This window comes from Zootermopsis nevadensis, unplaced genomic scaffold, assembly GCF_977971745.1.
Source record: "Zootermopsis nevadensis isolate Lab colony 2312 unplaced genomic scaffold, Znev_1.0 Znev_ptg000061l, whole genome shotgun sequence".
In the NCBI taxonomy this organism is placed as follows: domain Eukaryota; kingdom Metazoa; phylum Arthropoda; class Insecta; order Blattodea; family Termopsidae; genus Zootermopsis; species Zootermopsis nevadensis.
Window position 1 is genome coordinate 1,687,310 of NW_028259192.1, and position 20,684 is coordinate 1,707,993.

General features: G+C 35.2%; 2 protein-coding genes across 5 annotated transcripts; one reads left to right on the forward strand and one right to left on the reverse strand.

Moving 5' to 3' along the window:
- Positions 1-649: 649 nt before the first annotated feature.
- Positions 650-13,864, reverse strand: LOC110830271 (glucose-induced degradation protein 4 homolog). Of its 4 annotated transcripts, none has more exons than XR_002543211.2 (5): positions 13,603-13,864; positions 13,339-13,506; positions 11,254-11,531; positions 9,965-10,135; positions 650-1,075 (listed from the first exon to the last, which is right to left on the reverse strand). XR_002543211.2 is itself a non-coding variant. In XM_022064973.2 (4 exons), exons 1-4 carry the CDS (start codon positions 13,747-13,749, stop codon positions 10,072-10,074), a joined length of 657 nt encoding a protein of 218 aa, XP_021920665.1. In that variant the 5' UTR covers positions 13,750-13,864; the 3' UTR covers positions 9,518-10,071. The 4 variants fall into 4 exon arrangements, 2 of the variants coding, with proteins under 2 accessions (XP_021920665.1, XP_021920666.1); XR_015532587.1 differs by lacking the exon at positions 650-1,075 and adding an exon at positions 3,965-7,852; XM_022064973.2 differs by lacking the exon at positions 650-1,075 and having other exon boundaries at positions 9,518-10,135.
- A 102-nt stretch (positions 13,865-13,966) lies between these two features.
- On the forward strand, positions 13,967-19,733 carry inc (BTB/POZ domain-containing protein inc). The gene is made up of 5 exons (XM_022064975.2): positions 13,967-14,287; positions 14,372-14,480; positions 14,568-14,755; positions 15,462-15,590; positions 17,169-19,733. The coding sequence occupies exons 1-5, from the start codon at positions 14,096-14,098 to the stop codon at positions 17,196-17,198; spliced, it is 648 nt and encodes a 215-aa protein (XP_021920667.1). The 5' UTR covers positions 13,967-14,095; the 3' UTR covers positions 17,199-19,733.
- Positions 19,734-20,684: the final 951 nt, after the last annotated feature.

Below are 20,684 nucleotides of genomic sequence, written 5' to 3' on the forward strand. Positions count from 1 at the left end.
TTCTTTCTAAGGATTGGCTGATGTGAAGACTTTTCATGCCTTTATTAACACCTTTCTATAAAAGGGAGAAAATATATTTGTTAAGAGTTTGCAAGAGACCAAAGTTCATAGGTTGTTAATAAGTTATGAAGAAAATGGTAGCAGTACAGGTACGTGGATGTTTTGCATAAGTAGATGGTATTATATCAATAATACAAGTAAGAAGGTTGTATGGAAGACACAGGAAACTGTGGGAATATATGCTTACATATTTTACGTGGTATTTTGATTGATCCTGAGGATAGATTAGGTTTGGACCAAATTCGACTTTTATAGTCATTATTTGGTTGTTTCAAATATAACCAGAATATGAAATCCTATTGTCATTTGTACCACACTCATGCACTTTGTTTTACTGTTGTAATGTTATGGTTGAAATCGACTTTCCAAATTGACATTCAAATCATTTAGATTCTTGGTAAAATTCTAGTGTGTGGAGGTATGCAGCAAAAGAAGTTGGCAGTGCTGAAAACCTGCCAGTGGCTGCAAATGAAACAGTAATATATTACACTAGGCTCCTCGATTATCTGGGTTGGTTAGGAAATACATTATCTTGGATATAACTGAAAGCCCAGATAATCTGCAAGAAATACAGAACAACATGCAAATGTAAAAAGTATATGAGTTTATTTACAGACATACACCACTAAATTTTTAAAAGATTTACCAATAAAAAAGGATTTTATATAAAATTTAATACATTACATACCAGCTATTTTTAAAAAGAATTCCAATGAATAGTAATAACATTCTATAGTAAATTTCAGATTTTAGCAAAAATTGATTTATGTTAATACATTAAATGATACAAAATTGTTGTATTTATTGTTTTCTTCTTAAACAATAATTTTTACAACAGATTTTCAAAATTAATTTTTGTTTATGTCAGATAGACCTTGGTTAATCCACTCTCGGATAAGTGAGAGACCGCTGTACTTTAACCTAACCTAAAGGTAAAATATTATTGTTCAGCTGGCGGCTTCTGTTTTCTGTTCAGGTTGTAGGTGCTGCCAACATCACTCTTGTTGATGCATATCTGTATACAAAAAATTTTATCACATTTTCTTGTCAGTTTACATGTGACTTAATGAGTAAGTGCTTGGTCTTAGATTTCGTATTTTCTGAATAGTATGTAACATTTTTGATACTTTTGTCCAAAATTATCACTTGTAAATCCATCCATTTCACAATCTTGCATTTGCAAAATCTGATCATATTTTTTCAATATATTATTACCGTCCATTGTAATATTTGTGTATTATACTTGCTAGTGACTGTTAATACTAATAATAATTCATATTGTTATTCTTTGTCAGTAGCAGAAATGGGTACAGATATTGTAACTTTCTTTATGTAAACCAAACTGGCAGTGCCAAAAATAAGGGAATTAATGTGTACAAATGCTGAAGAAATAGTTACATTTGAGAGACAGGAAGGGATTCTGTCTTGTTTTTCACACACACACAGGGCATTTCTGAAATACATGACACCACTTTAGGGACATGTTCTGTGCACAAAAACAAAAACAAAAAAATTGTGTAAACACAGGTCCTCGCATTTTATTTTGGAAGAAGACAGATGAAAAAATATAAACATATCCACAGGAAAGTGTTTGTTTTAAAATCACTGATTCCAACATTACATACTATTTTGAAAAGTTACAAAAGAATGTTAAAGATGTCCTTTTTCCACACAACACACTGCATCTCATTAGCGATTATCGCACATACTCAAAAATTCCAGGCATGTTAACTCACATCTGTCTTCTACTCTCGGTTGTATTCTGGCATAGCGTACACAATGCCCTAAAGTCAGGTGATCTTGTGGGCCATAGATCTAAAATCAAGTGTCTAAGGATACAGAGACATTTCTGATTGTTTTTGTGCACAGAACGCACCTCTAAAGTGGTGCTTTGTGTTTCAGAAACACCATGTATATATTATTTTTCAGCTGGTAGGGTTATAACACGAGTTTAGGTAGGCTACGATCTTTGCATTTCAATCAGTATATGCAGCATTTCTTATCAGTTGGTATTATTTTTTTTAGATGCAGATCTGTTGTTGGTAAAGCTAATCCACAGCACAGAGAAACATACTTAATTTTTCATGTATTTTGTCACATTATATAACTTAGAGAAGCTCATACACCATGAGTCACAATCTTAGTGCCACTGCCGTGAGATAAAACTAAACTGCACTGTTGATCAGTTCAGACAGGCAGAGCTGCCGAGACTTCCATGTTGTGCATGTGAGTTATCACTGCTCGGAGTTGGAGATGCATGACTTACGTGCTTCAAGCAGCAGTAAATGTGTTAAATATACCAAGAACAAATAAAGTAAATAATATAAACGTACACATTTTTTTGCATGATAAGCCATTTTTGGAAATTTGATAGTTTTATTTAACATTCATATAACGTAGGCATTTGTACTGGACTGTTCTGGACTAATGTGATGTTTCCTGACATGTACAATGTCTAATTTCTGAATCTGTTTTGGAGATGAAACATGCATGTGGACGGACAGAATGACACAGCCTCATTTTGTGCATTTTCTACAGAGAATGCATAAATTTAAAGTTTCAAAATCCGATGCCGAAACCATAAATATTATGTAAGTGGACCCCCATGACATTTCTTGGTGTTGGAGTAGGAACATGACATGAAACTTCCAAATTTATTCAGAGTTGCTTTCTCAGCTGCGTAGTCTCAAATGGAAAGATGATTTTTGAATAGTAAATTAGGCATTGTATTGAACCTAGTGCCTTTGAAGTACAAAGCAGGAATATCAACCACTGAACCATACCATTAATTGGTGTGTCATTGAAAACGCTGAGAAACACGTTTCTAATCCTACAGTACTCTGAATTAAGTATACTTCAGGTTAGTGCTACTACTCTATTGAGCTGCCATAACAGCAGTACTAGTATGTTGTTGCCATATTCCAGCTTCATAACATGGCAACTACACTAACATACTACTGACGTCTTGAAACGTCATAATTCCATAGTAGGAGCGAATGTGATTTTTTAGTGTGAAAGTGTTCTGTTGTGCCAGGTTCCAGAACATTTATGTGGATGTTGCTGAAGTACTTGGCAGCTACCAAATATCATTAAGCCTTGTTGCCGTAATCATTTTCAGATGCCATGCAAGAATTGTTAGTCTGTTCTTAAAAAATTTAAGTAATGCAAGATCGTGGTTAGAACATAAAACAAAAAGTGTTAACTGTTTAATATTTTGCATATATTACAGTCTTGAATTACATGCAATATAGAAATCTGGCATCTAAGCTTTGACCAGATTAGATTATGACAGGTCTAACAGGTCCTGCCTCATCATCTAAGTCTTTGGTTTGGTTGTGGTATTTACAGACTTTGTGCATTGTATGTGATATCGTTTTTTTAACATACATTTCTTGTGCTGTGGGTAAGTATTTTAACAGCTTTAATTTCATGATGGGTAAAACTAGAGACAGAGAACTGTAATATCCATCTTTATGTTGAACGATTTTGGTTTATTTCAGAGGAGAAACATAGGTGAATGTGAAATAGACGGACCCTTGTGCATTTCCTCTTCACACAGTAGCAGTTCCTCTGTTGAATTACAGTCTGTATAAAATTCTTGTGCACTTTTAATCATGCTCGGATATTGTATGAGAGAAGTGTGGTGTAATCTGCATACGAAAGTGCAGCTAATACAGTTTCCTTCGTTTACAAGATTGTTTATCTAGTTGGAAATTTAAAATGGTAGGCAGTAGCATCATTATACTAAATTGTATATTCCAGTGACTTCTGCAGATTCTTCTGAAATCCTTCTACATTTGCCACTGTCTGCTCATGTTTATAAAATTTTGATTTGTCATTAATGAAACTTACTGTAGATTCTTTCGACTTATTTGACAAATTGAAAATTAAGTTCTACAGTGCAGAAGTAACATAAAGAAACTTTATTTATTGTATTTTCATATTCCATTTTGAATTTATTTCTGCATTGTCTGTCATGGTGCAGAAATCCAGAAGACAGCCGTCTTCATACAAGTAATAAGTTTTCAACAAAGTAAACCATTAATCATCAGATCTGTAGACAGGTTTTTACTCTCTGATCTTCATGTCACACTGATGAAATTTCTTCCAAGGGGCACAGTGTCTTGTCTTCCTGCTGATCGCATCTCATGTAGCAATGACAGAGAATTATTCTTGCCGAGCCACAATGGATTTTATATTGCTGCTATCCCCTTCTGTTTGTACATACATATGGAAGTGTACAAAGATTTATTTGTTCCTAATTTTATACTAAAACGTGTGAGTGTGCATAAAATTGTGAAGTGAAGTACAGCAGTGTGCATTTTAAGCTCAGTTGATCTTTGATTAATTTTATGTTTGAAATTGTTAAACTGATCGGAATTTAGGACCGCAGTACAGATGTTGGAGTTATTGCATATATGTTGGTACTTGTTTGGAGACTAACACATCATTGAACAGATCTTTGATTTTATAACACTTTATGAAAAGAGCCTGACTATCAAGAATGAGAATTTTGCATAATGTATGTACAAACGTCAAACTGTATATGTTTTTAAATACCAGTATGTCATATTTGAAGTGTCCCTTGTCACTTGTGTTGTTCACTGTTATTTGCAGGCATAACTTTCAACGCAGAAATTGTAATGCACCCAGTAGTTTGAATTACAGCTGTAAAGCATAAAGAGGTGAATTTCTAGGCTACCTCATTTCAATATTTACATAATTAAATTTGCAGAAATTATAAGTGACAGTTTTTACCAATGAATTTTATGTTTTATTTAAACATGAAAGATTGAATTATGTGTAAATATATGTATATAAATTGATTGACATGAAAATATGTTGTTTTTGTTTTGTTCCATACTGTACAGCTATGATGTTACACGGCAGTTATCTTATGTAGTTTTAAATAAGTTCAATGGAATAGTTTTTATTAAATTATTATTCCATCTATTCACCACTTTATAGGGTATTTACTTCTATGTACCCGAGACAAACCTTGCCCCTGAGGTACATAGTGCAGCAGCTATTTCTGAAATACATTTTGTTTTTAATGTGTTACATGTATTATATAGTTTTGTGAGGATTATTATTATTATTGTTATACTTTTATTTTGCTTATGTTATTAATGTAGGTTGTACACGAAATTGCAGTTTTCTTAGTTTTTTGGAACTTGAACTATATGAATCTGCTTCATAACAACATGCAAATGCATTGATGTTCACAGTTCAGTAGTCATAAGTGAATATTATGTTTCCCCATATATTTTTAGGTTATAATACCAGTGTTTGGAAACATTTTTATTAGCTTCTCTTTCAATGATCAGTAGTCTCTTTCTGTGAAAGTTAAATTATAAAACTTTTATATATAATTCAGAATGTAGTAACTACATGGGGGGGAATGTATTTGAGATTTCAGTTATTATTTTCCATGTTGGAGTTAATAGCTAATAATAATGTAAGACTTGAGGTTCTCACAGCGGTGAATATGAAGATTTCTGTCTTCTGGGTTATTGCGCTGTGTAGTCTGGTCGATGTTAACCAACGTATGACCTCTGAAACGTTGGTTAACATCGACCAGACTACACAGCGCAATAACCCAGAAGACAGAAATCTTCAGCTAATAATAACTTTGGTAGAGGTCATTAATTGACTCTTGGGTGTTATTTTATTTTCTTAGGGGCTTTAATTTAACACGCCTGCCTTGTCCATTGTAAATGTTGTAAAAGGGACACACTAATGTTTTGAAAACCATAAAATTAACTGTATTATGAATGAAGATTTGCATATCCCTTAATTGGATACTTCATATATAGTTCCATTTAAGAATCCACAAATATCCATTTGCAGGTACTGAACATTATGTGGTTATCTCAGCTAATAATCTCTGGTACCGAACCCTTCCTACTTGTTCTATTATAATTATGGCATTATTACATAACTGTTTTTAAATAAGCATTGCAATTTACGTTGGAAATCAACTAAATATTCCTCTTGCCTGATTAAATACCATATGATCTCTGCCATTGACACAGTGTCATTAAATAACTTACGAATCTTTCATCTACCTGTCTCCATACTGCCCACAGAAAATAATTTTTCCTGACACCAGTTCTGAGTGTACAATTTGTTGACTTAACTGTGAATATGTGAACTAACATATTGATATTAAGAATGTCTGTATGGTTGTCAGCCCTCCAGTTTCATAGATAAATTGACATCCAGTTCATATCTTGGCTGGAGACCTGCTAAGACAAATTTTCTTCTGTTGTTTTCCATAATTTCTACAGCAGTGTCTGAGACGCCATAATTGCTGTATTTGACGACCTTAATTCTGTATTCCTGAACTTTGAAGTTGTTGCAGAGTCATCATATAAACAAAGTAAAACAGATATTTCTTTGCTAGAGATTATTCTTATAATTCTATAAGTGGATTGTGGCAGATGTTCTCTTGCCTACTTTATCTCAGATGTGGATTCCTTCACTTTGCGAGCTGCTCGGAAGTTAAAGGAGTCAGCATGACTGATTCATTGGATCATCTATAAACTAGTAGATTTGAGCCCATGGGACTTAGACTGATTTGTTAGAATGCTGTTACATTCCAAATTTAGTCTGATAATCCATAGGAGCACAGAGGTTTAGAATTGACACGACAGTCTCTTCTCTTAAGGAAACTAGCTCACTAGTAATAATACCATAGCGTTCAACGCTAAATCCTGCCAGTAGATGACGGTGAACCAGTTCAGTCAGTTCTCTAAACATGTCTTGATAGTAAGTTTAGTAACATCCTCACTATGCCTTCAAAGTGGTTATTTTTCACCAAGGTTCCTCAACAGAGTTCTAACTTTTGTGTCCAGCTCCTCATAATCTTCACTTCATCACCCTAATGAAAGTCCAGAAAGTTCCTTGTTATGTAACTCCTTCCTTTCACTCGATCTTTTCTTGCAAATCTGTACCTGGTGTCTTGAAAGCACATAAGAAAATAGATGTTTTCAAACTGAATTAATTTCATTGGTGCTTGGTAAGAAGGCTTTGCATTGAATGTATTTTATTTTGACTGAAAGGATTCTTATCAATCACCAGAGAAATCTTCACATAATTTGATTGCAAATCTAATGTCTTCTTATTCCTAGGTATTTACATGATGAAATATTTCCAGAGATGTGCTTTTTAAATGATTTTCGTATAGTATTTAAATATTTAGTTTTATGTGAATTTGTATATTTGTGAATTTATAAATGTTATTAACTTGTAAAATAGCATCTCTGTAATTTTCATGGTATTTATTTTTCTTCTAGATAGAGCAAGTAAAGAAATTGTTACAACTGGGGTGTTCTGATCAACTGAGTGAAATGTTATAACAAAAAGCTGGCCTAAATATATGTCAAAATAAGTTTGTGGAAAATTTGTAAATTCAGTTTACAGTATTGTTTGATGGTTAATGCCTGCTTAAAATCTTTCATATAGATTTGTTTATGAACCTTATATTCATATTGTTAAGAAGCACCCAAATTTGAGAATCTTGATTTCTTTCAGTGAAAATGAAAGTGGAATTTGTGTCTGAGAACAGAAGAGTGATTTGTTGAGTGTGGTGGTTGCATGATCTTGGCTGTATCCTTTAGGATTGTGGGTTTACACCCCAGTCAGGACATGGACATTTTTTTCATTTTACTGTGTTGTCCTATGATGGTGGATACCTTGCAGCTGTCTCATCCTGTGGTCAAGGAGTCCTCTTGTCTTAATAAGGATATAGAAAACTCCTTCAGTAGTGTGTACCAAGCTTCAGATCAGCCTGTAGCATCAACAAGAATAAGAAGAAATTACTGCTGATATGCCACTTGTTCCGATTGAGCGATGCAGTCTCCATGACCCTTACGTTATGCAGGGAAGGTAAATATTTCACTGAAAATACATGACTTCTTGAAGTAATTTAAATACTTTGAATTGTTTTAGCTGTAGTGCTGTAATCTGTTGACTTTTAACTTTTTTACAAGTCTTCTGGTATATTTGAAACCTAACCTCACTAACACCGTAGCTAAATATACCAAGTAGAGATAAGACCTGCCCTAATAAGAGCTGATTCCCTTTTATTTCATAATAAATGTCAGTACTGAATTCCTGGTGTCTTATTATATAATGATGGGTCAACATCAAATTGTAATGAAAACGAACTTTCCATGCTTCTGTCATGTTAAGGTTTCTCATTTTACTACTAAATTGGTATATTCATCATGTGACATACGTGATGTTGCATGAAGAATATATTTGGAATGTCCGTCTCAAAAGTGTAAAACTTTCCAATCTCGTTCTTTCAACTGTCGATTTAAATTTGCTTGAACCCAAAGCTTGTTGAACTGTTTCATTAGCAGAAATATTCCTAATTTGCACTTAACCAAATTATTTCACTGTTGTTGCAAGATGTTCATGTTATCCTGTTAATTGGCAGGGACCAGAAAGGATGTAGCCGTGTTCCACAAGGTAATGTCCCGATCTGCCCTTACACCCAACCAACATGACAGTTGCACCATCATATTGGTGAGTAATCTAGCTAGTTGCTCAGAATCATATTTTATGAAGAATAGTATCAGATTTATTGTTAAATCTGTAGCAAACATATTATTTAAAAATTGGAAGTTGAAAAAAGAAGGTGCTTGTGGAAGTTTTGGGTTAGAAGTTCAGAACTGTAAACAGGATGTTCCATCTGAATAGAGCCCAAGCAAACTTGAAATTGGACTCGAATGATTTTAAATAATTTTTAATAAAGTATTTACAGGAAAATATAAAAGGTAATAAGAGACCAAATTTTGGTTTGATGGTAATGGATATGCTGAAATTTGTCTTGATTGCTTTGAGTACTGCATCAGGCTGAATGTTTCCTCTTGAGGTCTGGGTATTGTATTCCCCATTTCAGAGCAGATATTGTTGAACTCCTACCTTTTTTTTTCTTGGGGGAGGGTTACTAGACCTCTGTATCCTTAGATTCCATTGTGGGTATAGGTAGATGGTCTGCCGACATCCACTCAACATTGGGTATTTAAATTTTAAATGACAACACATTTTACTATGTTAGAAGGGATAGAGCCCTTGTACTTTTACTACATTAAGAGGCTAAAAAAGTTTACAGTTGTTAACTAAATTATGCTCGGGCAATCAGCTCAGCTTTGATTATGTCACTGTGATGTTCAAAACAGCTCTCGGTCCCACCCAGTCCTCTACCAGTGGCACAATGGCTAGCCTCCGACTAGTGCCAAATGCAGAATTTTAAACATGAATATAAAACCAGCCAGCAGTAAAGGCACAGCGTGTTCAGTTGTTGTCTGTAAAGGATTAGGGAACGAGGAAGGAAAGTCCCATTTTCAAACAGAATCTTTTGTAAGTCATACTGAAATAAAGTCACTCCTGTCACTGTCAGCGGAGGAAATTATTCACAAAATAATGCTTGATTACATGCTAGACAAATGTTTCAAAATGTTCCCAGTTTTTATTTCAGTATGTGTTCGACACTGAATCAACCTAAATTCTAGTCTATTTACACACATAATTTAAAATACTTGCACCTTCTTGAGTATTATGCTACAGATTGCATACATTTCTGGAATAGTATTTATAATGTGGTTATATAAACACAGATAAGACAGGGCACTGTGAACCATGCTGTTACTGTACATTTAATTCAGTAATATGCAACAATTAACTCTTACTTCTTGACATCAAGATGTGAAAGAAACGAACTAAACTTAAAAATGTTAATTAAAATCAAGATCAACAACAGCTCGTCACTCTCCAAACATGAAATTTACAAAACACACTCATGCTCTGTAGCGAATGAATGTATTTATCCAGTAAGGGATTAGCAAAACAATGTATCATTCCATTCTATTCTGTTTGCTTAAATATCACTGACCAAATTACAGTTAGTTGCTTCTGCACCTCGTAGTACAAAATTAAGTCCAGTTTTGTAACAGGTGTCGCGTATCTCGGCACGAATAAATCAATTCTCTTGCTCTACTTTCATCTGAACTCGTAGATCTGTATGCTGTGTTCTGGAACATGACTCAGCGTCAATGACTGATACCTGAAAAGAACACATTTCATTAAAAGTGCATATGTAATTAAGTACCGTAATGTTGCACAGAAGCCAAAATCTTAGGGGTACACAATTTTTTAAGATGACCACCTACTTAAATATAGCAGTAAGTTTAAAATTCCATCATTTTAAAATTTTGTCAACTCAAGCTATGAGAGAAAGTACAAAATCATATACGAGGGGCAGTCAAAAAGTTCCCGGAATTGTGGTATAGCACTGTAATGGTAGGACATATGGTAACGCTTACCTAATCACCGTCAAAGTAGGACCCTTGCGCGCACACACACTTGCTCCATCGATCCTGCCATTGTCGGAAGCACCGGTGGAAGGCTTCGTTTGGAATCTTCCAGAGTTCGGCCGTCACATTCGATTTGATGTCCTCCTTGGTTGCGAAACGCGTCCCCTTGAGGCCCATTTTCAGAGTAGGGAACAGCCAGAAGTCACTCGGAGCGAGATCCGGAGAGTACGGTGGATGGGAATGCTTTTCTCGGCGAGGAATTGCTGCACGACCAGCGAGGTGTCGAATGCGACGACCAAACTCCAGAAGATTCCAAACGAAGCCTTCCGCCGGTGCTTCCAGCAATGGCAGGATCGATGGAGCGAGTGTTTGTGTGTGCGAAAGGGTCCTATTTGAAGGTGATTAGGTAAGCGTTGCCATATGTCCTACCATTACCGTGCTATACCACTATTCCGAGAACTTTTTGACTGCCCTACGTACATCATGTTTCAAAAAAACCCTCCTTCCTTTGGCAATAAACCCTGGGAAATTTATCAATACTACCACTCTTCATACACTAATCTATTGAGGAAAATCATCTTTCCTGTTTGTGTACAAATCAGGAACATGAGAGAAACCCTTCAAAATCATACAGAGCAAAAAGTAGCCAGCAATGTCCTATAATATTCCTGTCCAGTGCCCAAATGTGTCACTCACCATTTTTGGGGCAAATGCTGTAGTCCGAAGTACCATTTGACCTTTTAACAAATATCAGTTGCTTAAAATAGGATTAGTTACGTTGGCATATTACTACAGACACACAAAGCTTGGCCAGGAAAAAGGTTTGCAGTTTATTAATATGATATGTATATATATGCCTACTACACACCAGAGCTGGGGTTGGTACAGCTTATCACATAGTTTACAGTCGTACCATTCCGAACTCCTATGGTAATAGTAGCCTTCTATCGTAGCTGCAGATTTCTGAAAACAGATGTAGTAAAATCCTGCAAATGATGCTCCATTAATATCCTTGATTGTGTGGTCAGGAACAAGAAAGTGCTCTTTCCACCTCATAAAGACGTAGTCTGTTGTTTTCAGGCCTTCGTAGTCAAAACTGTCGGAATTGAATGTTTTTGCATACTGGTAGAACGATCCAAATTTACTCTGTTAGGAATAAAGATAAAGAGATTAATGATGGGGTAGTTTTTAAAAAGAATTAAAATTATTTTCAATGGATACCACTTATAATTTCCAGTTCTTCACTGTAAGTCTCTAGAAACATAACCTTTCATTCACACCAGTGAATGCAGAATTTAAACTTAAGGCAGATTTTCTTGTATATAGGTGAATTTTTATATGTTCTTTCGTTATCTGTGTTTTTGCTTCAGTATCACAAGAAGCATCTGTATCCTATCCTTGGCCAAATTTCAAAGCCTGTTTTTTTTGGGTTAAATCTTTTCCGGGCTTAACATGAAAATGGCAGCTGTCGTGTTTCACGCATTTTCAGTACAAGTAGAAATTCACAGGAACTGCAACCCCAGTGTAAAACAAAGGTTGACCATATAATTTCTTATCCCAATTTGTTACATCTTAGAACACTGAAGGGAGACATTTTTTGTGGAATTTTTGACACTGAGAACAAAGTTGTCAGAATGGAAGAATTCGGATTTAAAAATGATTTATTTGTTGCAAATCTTGAAAGACGCAATCATTTTGTCCCAAATTCCAATGAAATCGAAACCACTGGATACTGTGCACATGAAAAAATGGAAATTAACCATTCCTAAGGATAGTTCAGCTGAATAATTACCTCAAGGTTTCAGCTGTGTCACAAATTTATAAGTATAAAGTCTTGTTCTTGGTAGTGTGTGTCCATTCTATGTACATTTTCAATTGAGAAGGCATGGACTTGATTCTTGGACATGCAGGATCTGATTCCTACTGTGTGTGTAGCTCCACTCCACTTGATGTAGCATATCAGTGTATCAAACTAGCAGCAGAACTCACCACAATCATGTGTAACAACACACATTTGTCAGAGTCGATATATAGGACGCATTTGGACTGTGCCTGGCACCCTATTAAATTTTACAATCATGTGTACCTTGATGAGATTATTATTGAGCATGTTCAGAATTTGATATTATTTATTTTGTTGAGTGTGTTGGTTTAATTTCTGGGGATGGAAATAATAAATCTTTCAATTCACTTTATTTTTTTGGCTCTCGTGAACATGGATATTTGGGTTCCACAAAAGACAGGATTCTTACTGTTCAATCATAAAGTTCAGTGAGGATGAAACAATGCAAATGCATTACCTTCTACCAACCCTACTCTAATCTCTGCTATTACAAAGTTTGAATCCGACAAATCAGAAAAACATGAGTTGTGGGAAAAAATAGTTCTGGTTGCCTGCTCTGTATTTTTACCTGGTCAAATTACAGGAAAACAGACTTGTATGGGGATGACCTTTAATGAGGAAGAGTTGCTGGATTTTCCATGAATAACTTAACTGGTGAAGTGTATTCCATGCCCATGCAAGTCTATATTAAATTGACGTGGAGCAGTGGCATAATGTTTTTCTTTTCCTCATCAAGGTTTCCCTGATACGATTAGATGGTTCTGTTAAGAAAGAGGCTACAGTATCAATAAAGTTCTCAATTAATTAATACACTATAGTTTATGTTGGGACTAATTCAGTTTTATGCATAACAGACAGTGTTGTGATGTGGTGGAGAACCTGTGCCATGATCGATACTTTATCTAGCAGTTAACTGAGGTAAGTTATCACTTCATGTAAAATTACCAAAGACATGCTTCTTCGACAGAAACATATGGATTTTAAACATTGAAATAATTTATTTAAGCAGTAACTCATAAAATAAAATACATTTTTGTTCCGGAGTTTTCATTCTATATATGCAAGAACCAATTCTTCTTTTGATAATGCAACACTGCTGCATCAACTTACCCAATGTTTTTTATCTACATCTTCATCTGCATCCCATTTTCTTGTTAAAAATGGATACTTTTTACTAATAATTTCACCGTCAAAAAACGTGGTAAGGGTTGGGAATTCTTCTGTCAGCCCTTTTATCTTGAGATAACCGCAAAGATACGAATTTTCTTCGTCCACGTGCTGAAATGAGAGAACACTTATTACTATACTTAGATCGGGTGGTCTACTTCAATATTCACCTGAGGTTTCACAAATAACTAAATATGATAAACTAACCTGCAAAACTACTTCAACTTCATAGCTATTTCCTTTAGACTTTTGGTGACCCTGAAACTTTGAACCATTATACAATAAGGACCGTGTGACACCAGGTTGCTTAGAATTTGCTGGAGGCGGTGGAACTATATCTACTTTAACTGGCATTGTATCATTTACATTGACTACTGGTAGCCTCTCTATATTTACAAAACTTACAAAATGTCTAAGTAATGCTACTAAAGATGGCCGCACTGTAAAGTCTCGAACCCAAAATCAAGGTAGACTTGAACCCGGCGCGACATTTTAAATGAGAAACCTCGAACCCGGATGTAGTTGCCATGTAATTTTAAAAGCAATTTCTCTGTACGATTATTCTTTTTTATGTATCTTGTTTATTTATCGAGTGTTATAATGCTTTTATACTTTCTGATGTGTCATATAATGCTAAATGTTGCTCTGAATCTAGAAAACTAAAAAGTTCTCACAATATACCAAAAAGCAGATTACCGTCATGGCGAACGTAAACGAAAGGAATTTATATGAAGTGGACGAAAATAGTGCTATTACACGTAGTCGAAGTAAACAGTGGGTTCGTCTAAATGTTGGAGGTACATACTTTTTGACAACAAAAACAACGCTTTCTCGCGATCCTAACTCGTTTCTCTTCAGGCTGTGCCAAGATTCGGATTTGATCTCAGACAGGGTGAGGTAACCACTGTTCGGACATTAGATTTGTAATACTAACCTTGTGTTAACAGATGTCTGTACAATTGAATTGATGTTTTAGGATGAAACAGGCGCATACCTCATTGATAGGGATCCTACATACTTCAGTCCGATTCTGAATTATTTAAGGCATGGAAAGCTTGTCATAAACAAAGATTTAACAGAAGAAGGTAAGTGTTAAGTGCAGTATTGCTTTAGAAGTTAGTATCGTTGTTTTAGTCAAATTGTAATTTCACAAAACACTTTCTTTGTTATAGGAGTTTTAGAAGAAGCAGAGTTCTACAATATAACAGAGCTCATCGATCTAGTAAAAGAACGCATTTGTTATCGAGATGGTCCACATACAAGAGAATCAAAGAAACAAGTGTATAGAGTATTACAGTGTCATGAAGATGAACTCACACAGATGGTCTCAACTATGTCTGATGGTTGGAAATTTGAGCAGGTAAACTAGTATGAAGTGCATGTAAAATTGAAGTACAGCATGAGCTTGACAGTCTTTGATGAGTGACTAAGTTATAGATCAGAAAATTCCATATCCAGCCCCAATTTAGTCTTATTTGTTAAATTTTTCAACATTTTTTGCATTTCTGGCCAAAGATAACAATGAATGATCAATTAATATGACACTGCGTGATGACTTTGTCCCCTGCCATTCTAGCTCCTTCCACCCCATTCCTGATATCCTGTTTACCTGAATCGAGGTGGGTGCTTTAGACAGACACAGTGGTACCAACATCACACAAAAGGACCACTTACCAATATATTTTTTGGTTGTCTTATTTGACACATTTGAAATATCATCAGGTCATGTCTCCTGCAACATCTGTACTCTTCAAGCCATAATATTAATAATAACCATTTGAAATTATACTTTTCTTTTGTGTATTGCATTTCAAAATTTACTACATATTTATGCGTAACAAATTTATCAGTTACACAATAGCATATGGTGCATTGTAGTCATGGCTGCTTTCAAAATTTTTAGTCAGTTATTCCCCGCAATATGTTTAAATGACATGGATTTTTGGTGCCAAATAACTAATAACAGCTATCTCCAGAATTTCACGTGGTTTTGGTTTAAATCCGGGTGATAATCTATTACATAGAGTGTTTTTTAATCTACCATTGTTGTAATATTTCTCTTACAGCTGATTAATATTGGGTCACAGTACAATTATGGGAATGAGGATCATGCAGAATTTCTTTGTGTGGTCTCACGGGAATATGGGATAAATGTGCGCAGTTCAAAAGAAACGGAGCCAACAGACAGAGCAAAGGTGAAGAAATTTAATATTCAGCAATGTTAATTACTTTTGGTGATGTGGCACTTCAGTAGTACATTCTTACACAACGCACTTTATGTGGTCTGCTTATGTAGTAAATAGATATATTTGCATGAGAATGCTTGTATGCAAGGAAACATTAATTACAGAATGGATGTGAACCAAATTTAGCATGCTGGATTTTCAGTTGCTTTGGTTTCTAATCTTTCTTTCATAATTTCTTTTAAGCGCCGTTAACTCGGCACTTCACCAAGCCATTTTTAGTTCTGTTACAGACAAGTGGGTGGAAGGGAGGTTAATTTAATAGAATGTAAATTGTTACACTGACACTTATTATTAAATGGATTGTGTTTAATACTATTTTGAGACAGTTTTAAGGTTATCATTAAAATCATAATTATCTATTCTCAGATTAGGTTTATAAGATCATTTGTGGGCAGTTTGTTGTAATAATTGTTATTAATTCTTGAATTTATTGAAAGTTTGTAAAATGTGAATATCATGCACAAGGTTTTTGTGAATCAGTGTTATATCTCTCCTTTTCTTACTTTAAAAAAATAAGTCTTTAATGATCACACTCAGTGATCTGTTTGGGGATGTGACAAATTAGAGGGGCAGGTAAAGTGTGAATGTTAATGGTATAAATAATTTTTTATTGTCTTGGTTTTTTTAATTTAATTTCTTGAATAAGTTATGTCGGAGGAAGCATTTCTTGTGGGTTCGTGGCTCCTCCTTGATAATGCTTGTATTAAGGCAGCATGCCTCTTTGCCATTAATCTTGTAAGTATGTGACAGATATCCATAACTTAATTAATCAGACTGTGCTGCATGGCCTACCACAAGAGTGAAAAATCACGTTGTTTTTAAATTTTTAAAATTGTTGCTTTTCTGATCAGATGGGCTGAGAATCGTGAAAATAAACCATTTATGCAAATGTTATTGTTTTATGATGCCGTGTGTGCGCATGAATATATTCTGTTGTATACAAACATAGTGGAACCGTCGTGAAGGACAATAAAATTTTCTGTTTGTTATTTGTCAGAAATTATTTTTAACGTAAAATTAAAATTTGCCACATTCACCATGAATCATGTTACTTTGTGAATAATGGAGTTTTTAGATACAACTTTCTTCTTTGTGAATGACTAGTAAATTGTCTTTTGGATCAGATTCTATTTAGTAGATTGTAATTCGTCTTTACAAATCATACACCACTTCTGCAGCTTGAAAGGAGAATGTGTGTGTAGTGAAAATTTGTTGGTATAGTTTTCAAAGGATCAGTTTTAGAAAATGTACTAAACTGGTTGCAGATATCTTCATTTCCCCCTTCAGAGTAAAATAATTAACGGCAAGCAATACTTTCATCCCAAAAATGAAATTGATTTTCAACAAACCACCGATGATTAACAGAAAGCGTGGTGTTTTGTACAACTGCGTTAGAAAGCACAGAATATAAACACAATAAATATGCAGGAGTCGTAATGAAGAATGTATGAACAAAGTTCAAATCTGTACTCTGCCATGTTCTGTCGAACTTTTCATAAAAAATAAAATGTGATAATCTTTCAACAGGTTTTGCAGCAGAAAGGATCACGGATGTGAATCTCGGTTGGAGTGGGAATCCAGTTTCAGTGATTGGGATTTGGACTCTATTTTTTTTTTATTTCTGCAGCTTTGAGTCTAACAAATGTGGTTGTAAAATGGTGGTCACAAAAATAACCCCACGAGATTACCAGAAGGTAGTGAGTTGTATGTAGACAGCCATGCTTGCGTTGCCAGAGTTGTTTTGGAGTATTGGCGGTAAGATGAGATTATCGTAGAAACTGGATTTTATTCTCAAGAGTATGTCCTGTGTTTTGAGAATTGATGTCAGAGGGTCTGTGCGATGCAGTTCTAGAAGTGATATTCTCCTAATAGGTATGGACTTTCTTAAACATGCTGAGTCCTGTCGAAGGAGAATTTACATTTTTATAGCTACAGGTCTTGAAATATTATTTCTCTCCTCAGTTCTGATTGTGTGTGAATTTCCCTTTGTTCACAACTGATGTCTAGTTCCCCCTTCTATAAAAATGACCCACGGTTGGTCATTAATTTATTGACTTCCATTACTATAACAGTACGAAGTCTTATTGGAGGTTTTTTTAAACATTTTACCTGTTGTTAGTCTGCTGCATGATTTGTACTGTTTTTGCTAAGAACAAAAAGAAACAAGAGAGGTAAGAATCTGAGCATTCTTTTGTTTCCTGTTGAAGCTCTTGGCAGCGGAACCCATAAAACTTTTTACTTTTCTATTTGTATGTTTTGAGACTCTGTAAATTCTTGTAGCTGTTTATTACTGTGTTATCAGTGAGGTAAGTCTTCTTTGAGGTATACATTGTTCTTGGTCATCACTGTAGGTCAGATGAGATTGGAACATTTATGCTCTCACATGCTTTACATTTATTAAGCATATTTTTCCTTTTAGTGTGCATTAGCAATGTTAAATTTATTAACATTGATCAGCTTTGATGTGTCAAGTGTTCAATCTCTGTTGAATTGTCCAGTATAACTTATTATGGCAGGAAAGGATATATTGTCTGTTACTCAGCAGAAAAGCTACGATGTTTAGCAGTGTAGGTGAACATTGTTGGGAGAACATACGGACCTTGTAAAAAAATATAAGGCTCTAACTTAGCATATTGTAGCGTATTGTACATTTCAACTGGTGAATTTCTTGCTGTCATGAGATTTCCTTGTCAAAGCTTTTCACCTGAGTAACAAATGGCACTGTCCACAGACCAGGAGAAAATCCCTGCTAGGAATTCGATATACGTGCATGCGCAAGATTTCGCGGTGAGTGACGAGTCGCTACTAGCCATCTTGAAAGCATTCGTTCCACAACCACTGAACGAAGAACAGTCACAAGGCTTTCATGTGTTCTAATGGGTATAGCTTTGAGATTGCCTCACAGCGGCACAGCGATTTAATCTAGAATATTATCACAACACCCACAGAACACAGTACAGGTGCACTCACTACACGCTACTCTTAACTTCTTGATGTTTTCAGTCTGTATGTAGTAGTGTAATTCTCTGGCGTGTCATACTTCCGACAAATAGCAGCCTGTAGTCCACCTGGTAGTAAACATTCCCCTTGCACCGCACCAGAACTGCCTTCCCCCTCCGCAGGGATTTTCTCCTGGCCGATGGACTGTACTTTATACTGCATAAGTTATTCTGAACAGCACACGTTCTGTACATATATTTCTATTTGTTAATCCTTGGAAGGGATATTTTCTGTACTTTTTTTTTCAAAATAGAAATTGTTAATCTTCATTTGACCATTTTATATAACAACATGACACAGTACACAGAAAAATACTCAATTCAACTTGCAGCACTGTAAACAAATGCCATTACGCACTCACATACCAGCCACTTAATTTTGTAGTGGATGTACAAGAAAGTATGCTTTCATTTCTTTCATGTGTGCAGCTAGAAATTTCAGTAAAGAGGAGACAACCTTAGAAATTGCAGTAAATATTCAAAGATATCAGTTGATATTTTCACTTTGTGGGTCTCCTGGTAGAGCCTCCCATCTTATCTGAGTAGTCCTGTTGAGTTCATTATTTCTCTAATCTGTTTGTATATATCCCCCTTGGTGTCTCCACCTAGTTCTTGGTCTCCCTGTCGGCAGTTTCTCTGCCACTTTAATTTTTAAGCATTCAGAGGTTCCCAGTAGATAAATGAAAAATATAATGGAAGTTTCAAAGACTTTCCTAAACATGACAGTAATTCTAGTGACATTTTATTATGTCAACAGTTCCCTTGAACGATGCTGATAAAAGACACTTGCTGTGGATGTCCGATTACTGTGAAAACTATGCAGGTCATGACCTTGCCATTTTAATATTTATATCGTGGCATTTTAAAAATGTTATTTTAGAAAACTGATATGTTTTAATCTTTTTTGTTTATAGTATGAATAGTAATTGAAAGTATTTCCTGTTAAAGAAATGTGTGTCTTTTTGTGATTAGAGTAATATAAAATATATTGGCTTGGACATGGTGTTATTTTCATGAGGCTTAATGCCGTATTGAACCAATGCTGATTTACCTGTAAATGTTCACAGAGATTAAATCATTTGTGGGCAGATAACAGATGTTAAATAAATAACATTTAGAATAGAATAAGTTTTATAATTTTAAAAGTATTTTACATGGCAGTACTTATTAGGTGCACATACTTATTTTAGATTAGGATTAAATTCTATAAAATGTATGAAACCTGGACATACACTGCTGGGGATGAATTGAACTCATGACGGCCCTTAAGGTAAGTCCAGTACATCCTTCTTGCATCTGGCAGGCTTCCCTTTTTATCTGCCACGATGTGTGTGATGGCATGAAGGAACAGGAATACGGTATCTCAAGTCAGATAAAAGACAATTGACACTAAGTGTATTGTGGAAGTGTAGCTCTAATATGTTCATACTTGAAGATATCCGTCTTCTGGGTTGTTGCGCTGTGTAGTCTGGTCGATGTTAACCAACGTTTCAGAGGTCATACTGCCTCCGTCATCAGGGCGATGACGGAGGCAGTATGACCTCTGAAACGTTGGTTAACATCGACCAGACTACACAGCGCAACAACCCAGAAGACGGATATCTTCATACTCACCGCTGTGAGAACCTCAAGTCTTACATGTTCGTACTTATTTCAGAAATTATTTGAGAGGCAAAATATTACCAAGAATTAGCTTAAATCTTTGTAAGGGAATGGATTTTTTTTCTGGTAAAAGGTCAATTTCCAGCACAATCCATTTATATAGAAAAAGAAATGTTATTCATGACATCGCACACAGGGTCTCAGCTGTATGCTCAGAAGCACTACATACAAATGCTTCTTGAAGGGTGTTCACATTCATTATGATTAATAGTAGAACAGAGGGAAAGAATAAATGTGTGTTTATGTTTGTGGCTTTGTAATATGCCACCAGTAGTACCTGGTTTCATATTCAAATGGTTGGTGTGCGTGTGTAGTGAAGTTGATATTGTGACCAGGTGCCTCCTCAATGGGAACGTTTAATCATTGTCAGGTGCACTACAGA

What these genes read in the sequence shown, in the direction of transcription:
- inc (XM_022064975.2), top strand. Translation starts at nt 14,096, where the DNA reads ATGGCGAACGTAAACGAAAGGAATTTATATGAAGTGGACGAAAATAGT. An exon ending in CGGATTTGATCTCAGACAGG is followed by an intron (nt 14,288 to 14,371) that starts GTGAGGTAACCA and finishes TTGATGTTTTAG; the next exon opens with GATGAAACAGGCGCATACCT. An exon ending in CAAAGATTTAACAGAAGAAG is followed by an intron (nt 14,481 to 14,567) that starts GTAAGTGTTAAG and finishes TCTTTGTTATAG; the next exon opens with GAGTTTTAGAAGAAGCAGAG.
- LOC110830271 (XM_022064973.2), bottom strand. Translation starts at nt 13,749, where the DNA reads ATGCCAGTTAAAGTAGATATAGTTCCACCGCCTCCAGCAAATTCTAAG. An exon ending in AAGTTGAAGTAGTTTTGCAG is followed by an intron (nt 13,507 to 13,602) that starts GTTAGTTTATCA and finishes CTCTCATTTCAG; the next exon opens with CACGTGGACGAAGAAAATTC. An exon ending in CTGTACCAACCCCAGCTCTG is followed by an intron (nt 10,136 to 11,253) that starts GTGTGTAGTAGG and finishes TGTTCTTTTCAG; the next exon opens with GTATCAGTCATTGACGCTGA.